General features: G+C 48.8%; 1 protein-coding gene across 3 annotated transcripts in view; it reads left to right on the top strand.

Moving 5' to 3' along the window:
• The window catches only part of Actn1 (actinin alpha 1), a 95,438-nt gene that overhangs the window by 43,899 nt on the left and 35,051 nt on the right, over window positions 1-16,488 (top strand). For all 3 annotated transcript variants that reach the window (XM_005343269.3, XM_005343268.3, XM_005343267.3), the window contains exons 2-3: window positions 9,923-10,037; window positions 13,853-13,972. In XM_005343269.3, the coding sequence (XP_005343326.1) occupies window positions 9,923-10,037; window positions 13,853-13,972 (235 nt within the window). The remainder of the gene's footprint in view (window positions 1-9,922; window positions 10,038-13,852; window positions 13,973-16,488) is intronic.

The following is a 16,488-nucleotide window of genomic DNA, read 5'->3' as shown; positions in this document are numbered from 1 at the left end:
CAAAAAAAAAAAAAAAAAAAAAAAAAAAAAGTAACACATTTTTACATAGTTAAAGTCATATGCCACAACAGACCAGGCTGGCCTTGTAACAGAGATCTGCCCGCCTCTACCTCCCGGCTGCTGGTTAAAGGCGGTCGCCGCCACCGCCACCATCACTGGGCTGTCATATTCTCACTCTGTGTACGTATGGATTTATGAGGCAGGATGGCATATAGTCCAGGCTGGTCTCCAACTTTCTGTGTGGCTGAGGATGACCATCCTCCTCCCTCCTCCCTCCAGCTCTCAAGGACTGGGGTTGTAAGCAAGAGTCAATACACCCCAGCCTTCATTCTTTTAAATGTAAGGGACAGTTTCCCCTCTCTATTATAGAAACAGTCTATTATAGTATTACAGTATTATAGATACTGTATCAGCATCCACACCCTTCCACCCTGATCCCAGAGAAAGAGGAAGTCTATTCTGTCCCATCCCAGAGGCCTGCCTGCCAATAATGTTGAAATTTACATACTTCAGACTTTCTTTACATTTGCATGACTTTTTAAATAGATAATGGCAGTATGTGTTGTAAAATTCAAAGGAAAACAAAGGGATATTCTAGGGAAAGCAAGTGTCCCTCCTTTCCATCCCAAACCTCTCCTCCTCTTCCCTGGAGCCAGCCCCTGGTCCCAGGTTCTCCCTCTTCGTCACTCAGGGAGATTCTACCATCAAGCTTTGGTTTCCTCATTTTCTTTATAGTCCAAGCTAACCTCAGTCTGACGATTCTCCTTCCCCAGCCTGGTGGGTGCTGGGATTGCAGGCACACCATCAGTGCAACCGGCTACCAAACTGTAGCCTGTGCAGTAAACAGTTATCTGCTAGGCTGGGGAGGGTCAGAGAGATTGAAACACTGGCCTTGTTTTGAGTCCCTTGAGGTTAAACCAACCATCCCTGTGGAGTTTATTTGGGAAGAAACTGAGGAGGAACAAAAGGTTGTCACCCAGTGTTCTCTTTAGCTGTGTTTTTGAAGCATCCGATGATGGGATTTCAGAGCTGACAGGTTAACTTATCTGAGGTCACATGCCTAGTTGAATCAGGGCAGGCCCAGGCTTCCTGACTGACTCCTGTCCTTTGAACAATAACTTTCCTGAAGTCAACCAGGGCTGGGAACCTTGATTGCAAGAGGAAGAGGTATCCAGGAAAGGTGTGGCCAGCAGGTGAAAGCCTAGGCCTGTGGCGGGCCGCTGCCCTGTCCTTGCCAAGCCAGTCTCAAGTGGCCGCGGGGCATTGTTTACTCTATGTGGGTGTCACCGGAGGCCTCTCTGGATGGTCACTTGAGCGTGGACAGCCTGGATTTTGCTTGGTGGAACAAATATCCCAAAGAAGAGGCTAGCTGGGGAGAAGGCAGAGAGGGTAACAGACCAACTGTATTTATAGGCCGTGGGGCCAGAAGAGCAGCTCAGAGTCCTGGGAACTTCAATTCCTGGAGCACAAGTATGTTTGTGTTTGGACACAGTTGGCCTTAGTCATTTTGTCATGTTTGTGTGACTGTACATAGTTTGAAACCTGTGTGTATAAACGGTTAGCATGCACAATCTTGTTTCAGACTTTTTTGTTAATTATATATGAGCATTTTCTTATAATAATGTAGTTTCAAGCCGGGCGGTGGTGGCGCACGCCTTTAATCCCAGCACTCGGGAGGCAGAGGCAGGCGGATCTCTGTGAGTTCGAGACCAGCCTGGTCTACAGAGCTAGTTCCAGGACAGGCTCCAAAGCCACAGAGAAACCCTGTCTCGAAAAACCAAAAAAAAAAAAAAATGTAGTTTCAAAGCCCATCGTGCTAGTCATCTTCTATTCTAATGGAACACGTGGTGATTTACTTAACTATATTCCTTATCAATACAATAATCCTAATTTTCTTTGCTTCATTAAGGCTAGCTAGGGAACATGTTTTCATGTTTAAAGCCTTTTCTTTAAAAAAAAAACCTTTTTTTAAAAAAAAAATATTTATGTGTATGGTGTTTTGCCAGCATGTGCTATATGCCTGCCTGGTACCCGTGGAGGCCAGAAGAGGGCATTGGATCCCCTTAACTAGAGTTACAGATGTGGGGGCTGGAAATTGGATCTGGGTCCTCTGTAAGGACAGCAAGTGCTCTTAACTACTGAGCCATCTCTCCAGCCCCCTACAGCCTTTTCTTTATTTGGCATTTTATACCCAGGATAGAGTCTCCGAATTAGGGTATAGTTCAGCCTTGTTCTGGTTCTCTTTGGCAAGCTGCTTTCCTTTAGGGCTGTAAAGAACCAGCCTGCACACGGTCGTATTGGGCATTGCCTTGCACATGCTCCACTGACAGGAACTAGCAGGTATTCATTTGCAACGATAATGGGTGGCTGTCCTAGTTGGCCCTCTATTGCTGTGTAAGCACCACGACCACGAGTAATGGGGAAGAACGGATTTATTTTTGCTTACACGCCCTGTTCGTCCACTGATAGGGAAGGAAACTGGGGTAGGTACTCAAACAGGAGCGAAGGGGTGGGGCGGAAGCAGGAGCTGTGGAAGATAGCTGCTCACAGCCAACTACCTCCTTTTTTTTTTTTAAGATTTATTTATTTATTTATTATGTATACAACATTCCTTCCATGTCTGCCTGCATGCCAGAAGAGGGTACCAGATCTCATTATAGATGGTTGAGCCACCATGTGGTTGCTGGGAATTGAACTCAGGACCTCTGGAAGAGCAGTCAGTGCTCTTAACCTCTGAGCCATCTCTCCAGCCCCCAACGACCTCTTTTATACCTCCCAGGGCCACCTGCCTGGGAGTGGCACTCCCCACAGTGAGCTTCCCTTCCACCCATCTGTCAGCAGTTAAGAACATGCCCCGTAGATTTGCTTCCTGGCTAATCTGATGGAGGCAGTTCCTCAATGGAGGTTTTTCTCTTCCCAGATGATCCTAGCTTGTGTCGAAATGACAAACCAGCACAAGGACATTACCCTTTGTTTTAGTTCACAAGGCAAGGCAGAATGTGCGTAGCCATCTAACGTCCTTTCTGAAACACGCAGGCTGTTGATCGATTCTACCTGTGGGGCGTTCTCCCTTCCTCGCAGGGTGCCCCCTCTACTTTCGACAGGAATGTCCTCAAGATGGCTGATGTCATCAGTGGTCTTTAGGAGTGTTCTGTGATAGGCACAGCCATTGGCTATGTGCTTATTGTATGCTCTGCATGCTGTGCATGTATACTTTATTTTGTTAGCAGACTTAGAAAGGGTCCATGGTTTTCCACCATGGGAGCAGAGAGATACCTAGTAAGACTTAATTTAGACTTGGCTGTTGGCTCTTTTTGCTTTTTTGGAGGCAGACAGGGTTCCTGGGGCATGTATTCTATTTTCGACTGTAGCAGTAGTTAAAGATCGAGGGGTTCCACATAGAAGTCCTTTCTTCTTTTCCTGTTGAAGTGTCCCTGTGAAGATCCACTGAGTTAAATGAGGCAAAGCACTCAGAAGAGGGAGGGTCCAGCTCACAGTAAGTGCATGCATGCTTAGTAAGCACAGTTGCTGTCACCTCTGGCATTTATGTTTGCCTCTGTTAGACCAGATTCTCCACAGGGGCATCTTGAGGTCTATTTCAGATTGAAGTAGACTTGCTGTTGTTTTCAAGACAGGGTTTCTCTCTGTAGCCCTAGCTGTCCTGGAATTCATTCTGTAGAGCAGGCTGGCTTTGAACTCACAGAGATCAGCCTGCCTCTGTTTCCCACACGCTGGAATTAAAGGCATGCACCACCACCTGGCTTGGGATAGACTGTGATTGACACCTAGTAGGTAGAGTTCATGATAGTCTAATGGTGTCTAAGACCACACTACTCTTCCAATGAGGAATATTCTAACCCCAGATTCTTAAAGTATCAAGGTCAAGATACCCAGTTTATATGCCAGGCAGTGGTAGCACATGGCTTGAATCCCAGCACTTGGGAGGCAGAGGCAGGCAGATCGTACTGAGTTTGAGGCCAGCCTGGTCTACAGAGTGAGTTCTAGGGCAGCCAGAGCTACATAGAGAAGCCCTGTCTTGTAAAACCCAACACAGACACACACACACCAAGCTGAACCCTTCACACTGGTCTTAACAGTTTCAGGAGCTGCCCAGGTTTCTGTAGCATCACAGTCATAAAGGGTCTTGTGCAGCTCAGCCTGGGAGCTTTGTGAACCCCTTCAACAGCATTTACATGGGGCCCTTCTGTGACATACAGCATGACCCCCTCGGGTCTCCTCAGCCCAGTGACCTGTGATCTTTCTCCTAAAGCTCTCTGTCCTTTATCTTCATGAGAGCAGCTGCCTAGGCCGTCACAATGATCTTCCAGATATGGCCATGGAGGCTTGGAGAAGCGAAGTCGCCTGCGCAGCGTCATTGGGTGCAGCTGTCCCCTCGTCCAGCTGCAGAGTCCACATCTCTCCCCTGTGGCCTGTTTTGCCTGGGGCTGCAAGGCGTCTTCTCCGTCTTCTTCGGAGAAGTTGAGATGACTTCCTTAAACATGTCTTCCCTCCTGGTTGGAGAGAGAGACCCAGTTCCCTAGTCCTGCCCCTGTGTCTCTGGTCTCCTTCCCTTCTGGGTGGTCTTCCCTGTCCTGACAATCACCTGCCAGCCCACAGGTGCCTCCGCTCTCACTGCGACTCACTGCCATGCTGCTAGAAGAGGCTGCCTTTCTCCCGCTGATCCTGCTGACACAGGGTTTCCTGAACCCATTTGGCTTGTGCTGTCACTGGCTTTCCAGTGACTGGTTTTCGGTGGATTCCACGAAATTTGCCTCACTGGTTTGACCAAATTTACACTTAAAATTTTAGCCTTGCTCCTGCACCCCTTCCAACATGCCGCCCATACCCAAGCCAGAAATCCGTGTCATTGTGGGGAGCAGAAGTTGTGAGAGGCTTAGTGATGTTGTCAGTTGGGTAGCCTGATCCATGAGCCCTCAGTTGTACATTGAGGACATTGCATGCTATCTGATGTCATCGATGGAGTGTGCTTGCAGCTGTACTATAATGACGGTGGCTTTCTCCGGCCATGGCAACAACAATGCTTAGAAGCTACTGAGTGGCATCCCCATGCCAGCCCAGGGGCCCCTTTCCTGTTTTGTTTTTGTAGCTGTTTTCGTTTTGAGATGGGGTCTCACTATGTAGTCCTAGGGATCCTGGAACTTACTATGTAAGGTTGGTCTTGAACTCATGGAGATCCACCTGCCTCTGCCTTGGGTTGCTGGGGTTAAAGCTGTGTGCCGCCATGCATGTTTTAACTTGGTTAAAACCAAGCCTCCCTTGGTTTTAAGGGGCCTCTCGTCAGATCTTCTGTTGACGGTTCACGGGGTGTCCATTGTTACCCTCGTATTACCGTTGGCTGAGTTGGAGCTGGGACAGGTCACACACCCACAGTGATAGATGTGGGGTCTGTGGACATCTCTGTGGCCACCTTGTCTGCGGTCCTACTGACTCCTGCTCTGTGGAGTGATGTCACATAAGCCTGGGGCCTTCCTGCACTTGCTTCCCTCCTTCCACTAAGGTCAAGACTGTGACTGTCACATTAAAAACTCAGTCCCTGGCTCGTGCCGTGGGAAATAAGCTTCTATACCCCAATCCTTACTGGGTGTGACTCTGGAAATCTTAACATAAACTACAATAGAGGCAGTAATGATAACAGCAGTGGTCACATCAGGCCCGCTGTATTTCAGACACCTTAATATAATAGGGCCATTATTAATACAAATACTACTACTTTGTTAGTATTATCATGCATGCCTGGTAGATAGATGTTGTCTCCATTGTACAGTTCTGAAAACTGAGGTACATGGAGAAGAGTATATATAAACTTGAGTATGGTAGAACCACACTCAAAGTTGTGGCTCTAGACATCTTTGAGCCAGAAGGGAGGCATTCTCAAAAACCAGGGGCATTCTCAAGGTATGTTAAAGGTATATTGTCGTGGTAGCGGTTAATGGCAAAATGAGAACATAGTAGAAACCAGGGAAGCAAGACTCAGGCCCTGGGAGCTGGGGACAAAGTGTCTTTCTCGCTCCGGCCAACCTGTGTACCACCACCCATTGTGACCGTGAGCTACCCTGATACACGGACACAATCTTTACCTCAGGCCACCATTAGGTACCAAGGTCAGGGAGGGGTGAGGTGACCCAGGTTCCTCCCATTTTTCCTCCCAGTCTAAGACCTGCAGAGGCTGGCAGCTGGGTGCCCATGAACACAGGTGCATGCATGGAGAGATACAGCGGAGGCAGAGAGGCGTGCTTGCCCCGTCGCAGCTCTGGAAGTAGGTCCCAGTGTGGTCCTTGCCTAAGCATGGCTCCTGAGAGCGCAGGAGATGCGGGAAAGGGAAGCCTGTCTTCGGTTTCCGTATTAGATTGTGAGAAGAGGGTGTGCTCCAGGAGGGGAGTGAAGACTTTTGGGGATGGAGTGGAAGTTAGATAAAGTAGGGCCCACCGGGACGCAGGCAGACATGTGGTCCTTTGCCCCTTTTCTAGAATAAGGTGGACTGTTAGGCTTCTGAGTGTAGCACTGCCCGCCCTGCTGGGTGTTGTGTGGGGTCGGGGGTGTCTGAAATGGGTGTCCCTTTGGCTGCTAACTTTTCCTCCTTGCAGCCTGAGGAGAGAACATGGTGGCGTGGTTCATGGTGGTCTGTGGCTTCTCTGCTGGGGCACACCGGGCTGCCATCAAAACCACCTTCCTCTGTATCAATTCCTCAGCAGCCTGTAGCACCCATCCCGAAGTTCCTAGGAGCAGCACCTGGAAAGTTGGGACCTTGAAGGGTTTGGGGGATGGAGGCAGGGAAGGGTTGTGGAGAGAGAACATACATAGTGGCGCCAGGCCTTCCAGGACAGCCACCATGTTTGAGTTTTTGTTGTTGTTTTGGGGCCTTTGGGTGGGTATAATGGCAGGCATTTTGTAAATCGTGTTTTAAATCCTGTGGACTTGGAAGTGCCTTGTGAACCTCATTTTACTGCTAAGGGATCTGGAGTTTTGGAGTCTAGAGAACAGTGGATTCTGAACAGCCCTTGGGAAGAGTGTGTTCTTAACATTCAATTACTCCACATCCCCCATGCCTGAGCTGTGTGGCTACTGCTTGTAGGGTTACTTTAGTACTTCTGAGGGGTTCAGGACCCTAAGCTGTGGGGCCCTGGAGACCAGGGCTTTTATTGACTCTTCTGGTAGGCTTAGCCTCAGGGCTTTGTCCTGGAGGCCTGAACAAACACAGGTGTTGTTTTGGCTCCCGCAGCTTCCCCAGGAAATGGGGCCAGCTGCTTTCTACCGTTCACAAGCTCAGCCCTCTTACAACAGCCTCTTCCTCCCTCGGCTCCTCCCTGCCTGCCTTCGGGGCCAGGTTAGTAAACAGGGAGAACTCCTGGTCCTCTCTGATGGGCGGCTCCCATCAGGAACCTGAGCTTCCAGTTGCTGGCACTAGCCAGGTTCCCTCAAAGCCTCAGGAAGCCTTTGGATGAGGGTCAAGGCTCTGAAAGCTAGAGGTAGGCCTGGAAGAGGCTTAAGAACTAGGTGTTGAGATAGGAGATACTGATCATGGGATAAGACACTCCCATCCCTAGCTACAGTGCTGTGTGCAGTGTTGGTGGCTATGGGCCAAAGTATGGACAGGTGGCAGTTAGGAGAGACTGTGTGGAACCAGAGTAATTGTGCCTACTCTAAAGATTTAAACACACTTTGCAGGATTTTTTTATGCCAACAAAAGAGTACTTTGGTTGCAGTATTTTTTTTTTTAATGCCGACTAAAGAAACGATAGCAAAATGAAAATAAAAGCTAAGGAGTATACCCACCCCTCCAGGGTATCCAGGGCAGATGACCCAGGCAGCCCTTTCTCCCAAGCTGTCCTCTGAGGCCAGAGGGTCTCTAAGTACCAGGGAGGATGGCCACCTACCCACTCCCTGCCCTAACTGTTAAGTTGAGAGTGTAGCCCTCAGCCCCCAGGCCTGAGAGTTGTCTGGACTTCAAATCCCCTCCCTGGGGGGTCAGGACCACTCCCACAGGGCACTTAAGTGAACTCCCTGGTTGGGTTGTGTTTGCCCCCTCCGGTTCCCCCTCAGGCCCACTGGAGAGTGCAGGAATCCCATTAAACCTGGACATTTCTTAATTTGACTTGTTTTGATTTGGGTTGATTGGAATTTTTGCTTCGGCAAAGAGCTCGCATTAGGAAAAAATTCCTAACACTAACCACGTATCGCACAGAGGCGATAAGCTGGCTCTTTGGGATCCCTCTCCAGGGCCTAGCAGTTGAGTGTTAAGTGCTGCCAGTCTGGGGTGTCAGGTTGACCAGTGGCCGAACAGTGGCCATGTTGCCGGGTCCAAGCAACAGTAGAAGGCGGTGTTGCAGGCTCTGCGCCCAACCCAGACACATCTCCTGGAGGAAGTGACATCTGTACCCAGTCCTTTTTAAGTAGGTGTGTTAGCCAAGCAGGGTACAAAGGTCGGAGCAGACTGTGGAATGGTTTATTTTTCCTTTGCCTACCCTGATCTGATGTGGTTTCCACAAAGATTTGGTATGGCACACGCCCCTTCTCCCTGTCACGGTGGTGGGTGTTTGCCCTGGGTAGGTAAGTTAGTTACCAGTGAGATCTGAGAACTGAAGCGCAGAGTTCTTCCAGCGCTGTCCCTCTGACCTCTCCCATCTCTCCGCCCCCCTTCTTGCTATCACAGGCTCTTCACCTTTGTTCGTAAATCCAGGCAGCCAAATTTTGTTGTCCCCCTTGACAGCGAGTTGGATGGTCTTTCTCTGCCCACCCTTTGCCTCTTCGCTTTGGAGGTTCCCAAAGCAAGAGGAAGGTGGGATGTGAGTGACCTCCCCTAAATGGGGACCTGCTAAGCATGCTACTCAACCATGGGGTTTGCAGGGTAGGCAGAAAGAGCTGAGTGACTCCTACAGTGAGGTGGACAGGACCAGACTCTTGAGTTTCGTGTGGTGGTGTCATGGGTTGAGATTTGGCCGAGTTCTGAATGAACAGGAGAAACTGGAATGTATGTGCATCTGTTTCCCGTGTTTGTGGAGTCAGACCATCCCATGTCTGTACCATGTCATCGGGAGGTGTTATTAGCATAAGCCCCCTTGGTTGGTGGCCTGCCTATGGCTGGGGGCCCGCCACCCCATCTCACAGAGAAGTAGCTACAAAGTTGATGGTCTGTGTCAACTTCCTTTCACCCCTCCTGAGATTCTCCATGGTTCTACAGCTGAGGGTGATCCACCTTCACCCAGATACCCACATACGCATGCCGGGGGACTTTCTCCTTATCCCGACACCATGCCTCCGAACTCTGTCCCCCAGCACAAAAGAATCTTTTCCCCTGGTTGGCTACCAGGTGGGAAAGGATTTGATAAGGTGACTTAGCCAGAGGTGCCGGTGGGTTTTGCAGGTAACTTCTGGCTTTACTCTTTCTTAAAACTAGAGAGGGAGATTGCCAAGAATGAGACTGCCCTTCTAGGTGGGGGGAGAAATGATGCTTTTGAGGAAGGCTGGGATGTACTGATTCATTCCCATCCCCTACCGGTACCTTTAGGCCTCAAAGGATGCCTCGTGTGCATTTCTGTGAAGAGCCTCCTGATTGGTTGATATACTCTTAGGCCCCAAAGGATGCCTCACGTGAATTTCTGTGAAGAGCGTCCTGATTGGTTGATGTACCCTTAGGCCGTAAAGGATGCCTCCCTGGCATTTCTGTGAAGAGCGTCCTGATTGGTTGATGTGACTGTGGCCATCCTCCCTGGGCCCTTCTTGTGGCTTGTAAACTGAGGGTGTCACGAGCCTGCTGAGGATCTTACACCGAACAGCTGGGAGGGCGGAGGGGGGGACATGACGGGGAGGGGACCGGAAGTCATTGAGGCCTGTGGACAGGGCCACAGAGACTGTATGGCTCATGAGGAGACTGACCCACCTGCTTTTCTTGCCTTCATGTTAGACATTCACAGCCTGGTGCAACTCTCACCTGCGGAAGGCAGGGACACAGATCGAGAACATTGAGGAGGACTTCCGTGATGGCCTGAAGCTCATGCTGCTCCTGGAGGTCATCTCAGGTGAGCTGGCCTGGCCCAGGACAGGGCGGCCCCCTCTGGGTTCTAGCCTGACATTTGGTTGTCTTCTGTTGTGTTCAGAGTTGGCCTCTGTGGGTACTAGGCAAGCACATGGTGCTCTCACATGTATGCAGGCAAAGCACACACACACACGCACACACGAAAGCACTCATATATAAGACAAAAATTATACAAATATAAAAATTTGTATATTATATAAGATACAGAAAAAGCATCAACCAAAATGTCACATCCCTTACTCTATTTCTGTGGCGGGATCACTCCGATGACCTTATTAGGCCCTGTCTTTTTAAAAGTCTGACCACTTGGAACATCACCATGCTGGAGTCAAACTTCAGGACCTGAGCCACTAGGAGAGAAACCATAGCGTTGTGTGTGTTCACTTGGGTGTTCCAAAGCAGTAGCTGGGACTACATCTTGCCATCCTAAAGCCTAACCTAGGACCACAGATTGCTCTGCCTCTGCCCTTCTTTCCACCTTGACACCCCCACTCTTTGCTTCCCCCCCCCCCCTTTAACCTTTTGTATCGTGGGCCTCTGGTGACTCCCATCTAGAGGAAACCGCCCAGGCCTTAGGTTTGGGCTCCGCCCCTTCCCCTCCCCTCTGCCGCCCAGCACTCTGACAGCCCAAATATGGTCATGCTGTTCCCTGCTCAGAAGGCTTTTGTGCCTCCCCAGGGCTTCCAGCCTGAGTCCACATTCCTTTGCCCTGCCCTGCGGATCATTTGGGAGCTGGCACCTGCTTTGTCTCCAACTAACTATTCCCAAAAAGGTAGCAGACCTCAGGCCCTCTGCCACACTGGGAGGCTCCCACATCTCCCCAGACGACGACCTGTCTCGTTTGTTCCCGTGTCCCGTTTCTCGTGCCTTTGCATGACTTTCGACAGGCTTACTTCTCTAAGAACAGCTTTTCACATTTCCTTTAAAATGAAACCTGGGTAGGGCAAAATGTACACAGTGGGAACCTTAACCATTTTTGCCTTTGGTGGAGGGGGCGGGAATTACTTATTTTGGCTCTTGAATTCACAGGCTTCAGCCCACAGTGGCAGGGAGGCCGTGGTGGAACAGATCATCTTGGCAGCAAGCAGCCGAGAGAAGGGGATACATAAAGAGGCCAGAGCATTTTTCTAATGATGGACTTCCTCCAAAAGCCCCACCTTCTGCTTTTCACCACCTTTTAATCATGCCATTGTCTTCTGGATCTATCAGGGCATTGATCTGTTAATCAGGTCAGATCCCTAATGATCTCTGAGAACACCTAGGCGTATACTTGACTAATCTTGGCATCTCTTAATCCATTCAAGTCAACACTCAAGACATGGAGATCTACCTCTTGTCAACTTGACACCAAACACGTCACATTAAACCCTAACATTCCACCCCTGGACCCCAAAAGGCTACATTCTACATTCACTCTATCTCCATGAGACTGTATGATCTTAACAATTCCAGCGTTGTTCAGAAGTCCCTACTGAAATTCAAGGCAGTCTCTTAGTGCTAAACCCTGTAATAGAGAAGTAAATAAATAAATCAAATTTGCATGCCTCTAACGTATTGTGGCATAAATGAGGGTATAGAAAGGGAGAATAGTACCAAAATAAGACGAGAACTCAGAAGAGTAAGGATTACAGCCCGCACAGCCATGTCCAGTCCTGGGGAGGCATGGTGGATGTGGTGGACTGAGTAGCCCTTCCTTCTACGTGGCTTTTCTCTTGTGTTGCTGCATCCACTGCCTGAGGCTGTCATGAGCGGACATTCCATGGTCAGGCATCTTCAAGGGGTTTCCATTGCAGCACAGGATTCACCCCCACCGAGCTCTTTGTAGGTAATTCAACCGTGTTAGCCGCTTCCTAGCCTCCCAGGCCTTCCTCTGAAATCTGGGTAGAAGCCACCGGAGATCTGTTACTGTTGAGTTCTGCTTGGCCGCAAAGCCAGTGTTGTATGGATGAAGCCCCCCAGTGTCCCACACTGCAGTGGCCTCTGGGTGCCTTGAGAAGCTGAACCTAGGAAAATGCTTCCTTGGGCAGAGAACTCGAGCAGCTCTTTCTTCTGAAAGGAAAACTTTTTTCCCTTATGACTTACTTTTATATTACTATTAATTTCAAGTTACCTTACAAAGTAATAGGCTTCATTATATATGCCTATATTATATATAATTATATTTGCATATGCCTTGCTTTATTATAATTTATCCTCCTTCCTCACTGCCCTCCCCTGAAGGGAAACTCTTTCGAAAGAGTTTATAGTTTTATATTATGGGGTCTGGTCAGTTCCTGACATGTCAAAGACATCCTTCTTGTCAAGGTGGTTTCCTCTTGACCCCATGTAAAGTGTTTTGTTGTTTTTTTTTTTTAAAGAGAATAAGAGATAGTTTGTTCTGAGGCTGCTTGGAGAAACACAGATTTGGTTTTTCTCAAATCCAATGTTCTGGTGTGGAAGCAGTTTCACGAGGTTTTTATAGATTTTACAGAACAAAGGTAATTATGTTTAAAACACGTTGGTGGGTACGTCAGAGAGAAACTTATGACAAGATAGGAGAGCCTTTTTCTATAGGCCCAAGACGCTCCCTTATGTCCTCCTAAGCCTTTGGATTGATGGAAGCTAGTACTCTAAGTCAATAGAACCCAAAAAGTTTCTATTAATCACAGGCTGTTAGTTCCGACATGGAGGAGAGAGGAGTAGCTGGGGAGGCCATTGAGAAAGAAACTCCTGGATCATATCAAAGCTGCCTTGGCTTCTTTTTAATGTCAGTGATCTCCAGCAGTCACAACTTTTAGCTTGGTCTTTGGGGGTGAGAATTCAGGTTTTCCAGATCTTTCCATTCTGCTCTTTGCCCTTGATTCCTGTTTGTCAACTTGCTAAGAGCACCTGTCCATAACTATGCCACAGCTTGAATGTGTTACTGTCTTGAGATTTCTTTACCCAGGTAAAGCCTGTTTCCTTTCAGTTCAGCTTCCCACAGAGCTCCTGGCCACCAGCAGCATCTAGACCAGTCTTGGCCAGAATGTTACACGAATGCCTCTAGTCCACTCATGTGCCTGCTCCTGTCTGGAGCCTCCTGGCTACAGTCTTGACTGGCTTTGTTTCCCTTGGTATTCTGGTCTGCTGAGCTCCCAGACCTTCTCATTAAGCTTCCTGTGTAACATTCTTTGGCTCCTCTGGTCCACATATACTGATTTTTCCTTTTTGCGTCTCTACACCTGTTTCAGGATGTCGCTCAGGAGGTGTAAGCCATAGCTCATTGTATATGTTTATTTTTCCGCCTTTTAATTTAAGAACTGTTTTTTCCTACTGGACTGCAATTACATAAAAGGCAAGAAACTTGTTTGCTCTCACATGTCCAGCACCTCAATCTCTGGCATCTGTTAGGAACATAAAAAATAAATAACAGAGGCTTGCTGCTCTTCTTGAGGACCTGGGTTTGATACCAAATACCCATAGCTGGAGGCTCAGTTGCCGGTGTAACTCCAGCTCCAGGGATCTAGTGCCCTCTTCTGGTTTCCTTGGATACCTGCACATATATGACATAGACACACAGACAGACAGACAGACAGACACACATACTTTTAAAAGTATTTTTAAAATAAAGCTATAACTTTTGAGTGAATGCACGCAGGTTTCTCTCTGGGAATCGAGGTAGATTCAACTAATCTTCAATTTCTGGGTGATAACTCTGAACATCTGAGAGGCAAATCATGCATGTGCCCATTTAAGAAGCATTTTGGGTGAGGAAGAGTGAGGATGGCCTTGGCTCCTGGACAATTGTATCTCATTTTCATTTTCCTCCCTCTTGATCAGGCGAACGCTTGGCCAAGCCAGAAAGAGGCAAGATGCGGGTGCACAAGATCTCCAACGTCAACAAGGCCCTGGATTTCATAGCCAGCAAAGGAGTCAAGCTGGTGTCCATCGGGGCCGAAGGTGAGGCTTGATACCCTGGGGTCAGTGCTTCCTTGATCCTTTCTGCTCTGACTCCTGTAATGACATCATTGTCCTCCTAGGGCTACACCAGGGCTCGCCCCTTCCCTTTTCCCTTTCCCGTTCTTTCACTGCAGTCCTTATGATGTGCAGTTGCACCCAGAGTGCTGAGCACCTCACCCAATACCTCACTGCCCTCCGTGTCCTGTGGGGGTGCTCTGTGGGTGGGACAGTGCAGACAGACCCGTGGCTGGCAGGGCCCTGGGGAGACCCTGCTGCTCAAAAAAAGCAGCATTTTAGTAGCATCTCCCTGGTTCTTTTGTTCTTTTCCCACCACGCTAAGCCTTTTTTTTTTTTTTTTAATGTAGCTGAATCCATTGTTTGCATACCCTTCACAGTTAGAATGGAGCGGGTCTTCTGGTGTATGTTGTGCTGGCTCGTAGGAGCAGCTGGAATATTCTAACTGGGCCCTCTGATGACATAACCTATGATGAACACAGCACATGTTCACTGGGTACCTGCTGCAGGGTGCCAGGAATTGAAAGATACCATCTTACTCACTTGGCCAAGACATAGCCACAGTTGTGTCTTTGAGGACTCATTTATCGTGAGGAAAGCCATGCTGAAATGCTTTAACCTGTAACCTCAGAGAATGAAATATCTCTAATGCTCACCCCCACTGTAGAAAAACATGCATCCAGGTGACCATGCTGCTTGCTCTGATCCCATCTGGGAGTAGCCAAACTAGAACCCAAATCTGTAGGCGGACCTTTCTTTCCCACCTGCCAGTTCCCAAATAACCGACACAGAGACTCAATATAAATGCTTGGCCTAAAGCTCAGGCTTATTACTAACTAGCTCTTACGACTTAAATTAACCCATATTTCTTATCTGAGTTTACCGTGTGGCTCATAGCTCTGTTACCTCATTTTGTACACGTCCTGCTTCCTCCCAGCATTCTCAGTTTGTCTGTCCCACCTGACCTTATCCTGTTCAGCTACTGGTCAGTTAGCTTCCTTGTTAACTAATGAGAGTAATTACATATGCGCAGTGTACAAAGACTGTTCCACAGTACAAATCCAATTCCGTGTGACACCAGAGAGATGCACCGGGGTAGGCACTGTTGCTCCCTGTAAATCTGTAAGAACCCATCTCCTGTGGGCAATGAGAAAAGTCCTTTTTTTTTTTTTTTTAAAGACATAGAAGGGTTTTATGCTCATCTATCGGCTTTAACAGGGGCAGCAAACTGTAATGTGTTAGGTTGAGGCCGGTTGACAAAGGTTTTGGTGAACTGCTGAACACAAAACCACATCTGTTTGCCCATCATCCGGGGCTGCTTTTGGTATCAGCAATGAAGTTCAATGGTTGCCGCAGAGACCATGTGGCCCGTAAAGACAAAACTATTTCTTGGCGGGCCCCGTATTGAGAAAGTCGGCTGACCCTTGTCTTGCCTGTTCGGGTTGGTGCTCAGACGGCAACCACATCTCTGGATCCTGGCAACGCTGCAGTTTTGAGCATCTCCAGGGCAGAGGCTAGGTTCTCTTCAGCCTGTGGCCACAGCTTCTGGCTGCTGATGCCGGGTGTGTGTTCAAAGCACGCGTGTATGTGACAGGTACTCACTTTGTGGCTGGAAAAACATTCTTGGCCTCTTAATAAAAAGAAAAGAACATCTTGTTCTACTAAGGAAGGCTGAAGCCTGGCAGAGTTTTCTCAGGCAGGGAAAGCCAAGAAAAATGCTGCTCGATGATCTGGCACCAGTTCCCCCTGGGGTAGAGAGGGAGAGAGTGTGGGAAATGGACTAGGGTGAACAATAGGGATGGGTGGGGACCGCAGAGAACTGGAAAGAGCTTTTTCTTAAAAAAAGAAAAAGAAAAGAAAAGATGGGCTCACCTAGATTCGGAATGCAGGGCCATTGTGGCTGGTTTAAAAAAAAAAAGTCAGGAAAAGGAGAATTTTTAGAAAGGAAAATTTGGCAAAGGCTACCCAAAGAGGAAGGCAGAGGTGGAAGAGAATGTCTTGTGCTAGCCTGGACTTAACCCACCGGGAAGCAGCCAGTTGTGGATCACCTCCTCGGGTCTGACAGGCCGGTGAAGTGGGGTTGACTGACAGGCCGGTGAAGTGGGGTTGACTGACAGGCCGGTGAAGTGGGGTTGACTGACAGGCCGGTGAAGTGGGGTTGACTGACAGGCTGGTGAAGTGGGGTTGACAGGCTGGTGAAGAGGGGTTGACTGACAGGCTGGCTTCTAGGGTGAGGGGCGCTGCTGAGACTCAGAAAAATTGCCAGAGAGGTAAAATGTCAGGTTGCTCAGAACCAGACTGTACCTCCATAGCAGAGCCAATCAGGCTCCAGGCTGAGGCCTCACCCTCATCCATCCCGATGGGATGTGTCCCCTAACACCTAGGGCTGAGAATGACGGGACTGAGGAAGTGAGGGATTCTTTACCTGAGCACACCCGCTGCCCTTCCTCACCTCACCTGAGCACACCCGCTGCCCTTCCTCACCTCACCTGAGCACACCC

The sequence above is a fragment of the Microtus ochrogaster genome, chromosome 1, assembly GCF_000317375.1.
Source record: "Microtus ochrogaster isolate Prairie Vole_2 chromosome 1, MicOch1.0, whole genome shotgun sequence".
In the NCBI taxonomy this organism is placed as follows: Eukaryota; Metazoa; Chordata; class Mammalia; order Rodentia; family Cricetidae; genus Microtus; species Microtus ochrogaster.
The sequence above is the reverse complement of the archived record's forward strand: the minus strand, read 5'-3'. Positions and strand labels throughout refer to the sequence as shown.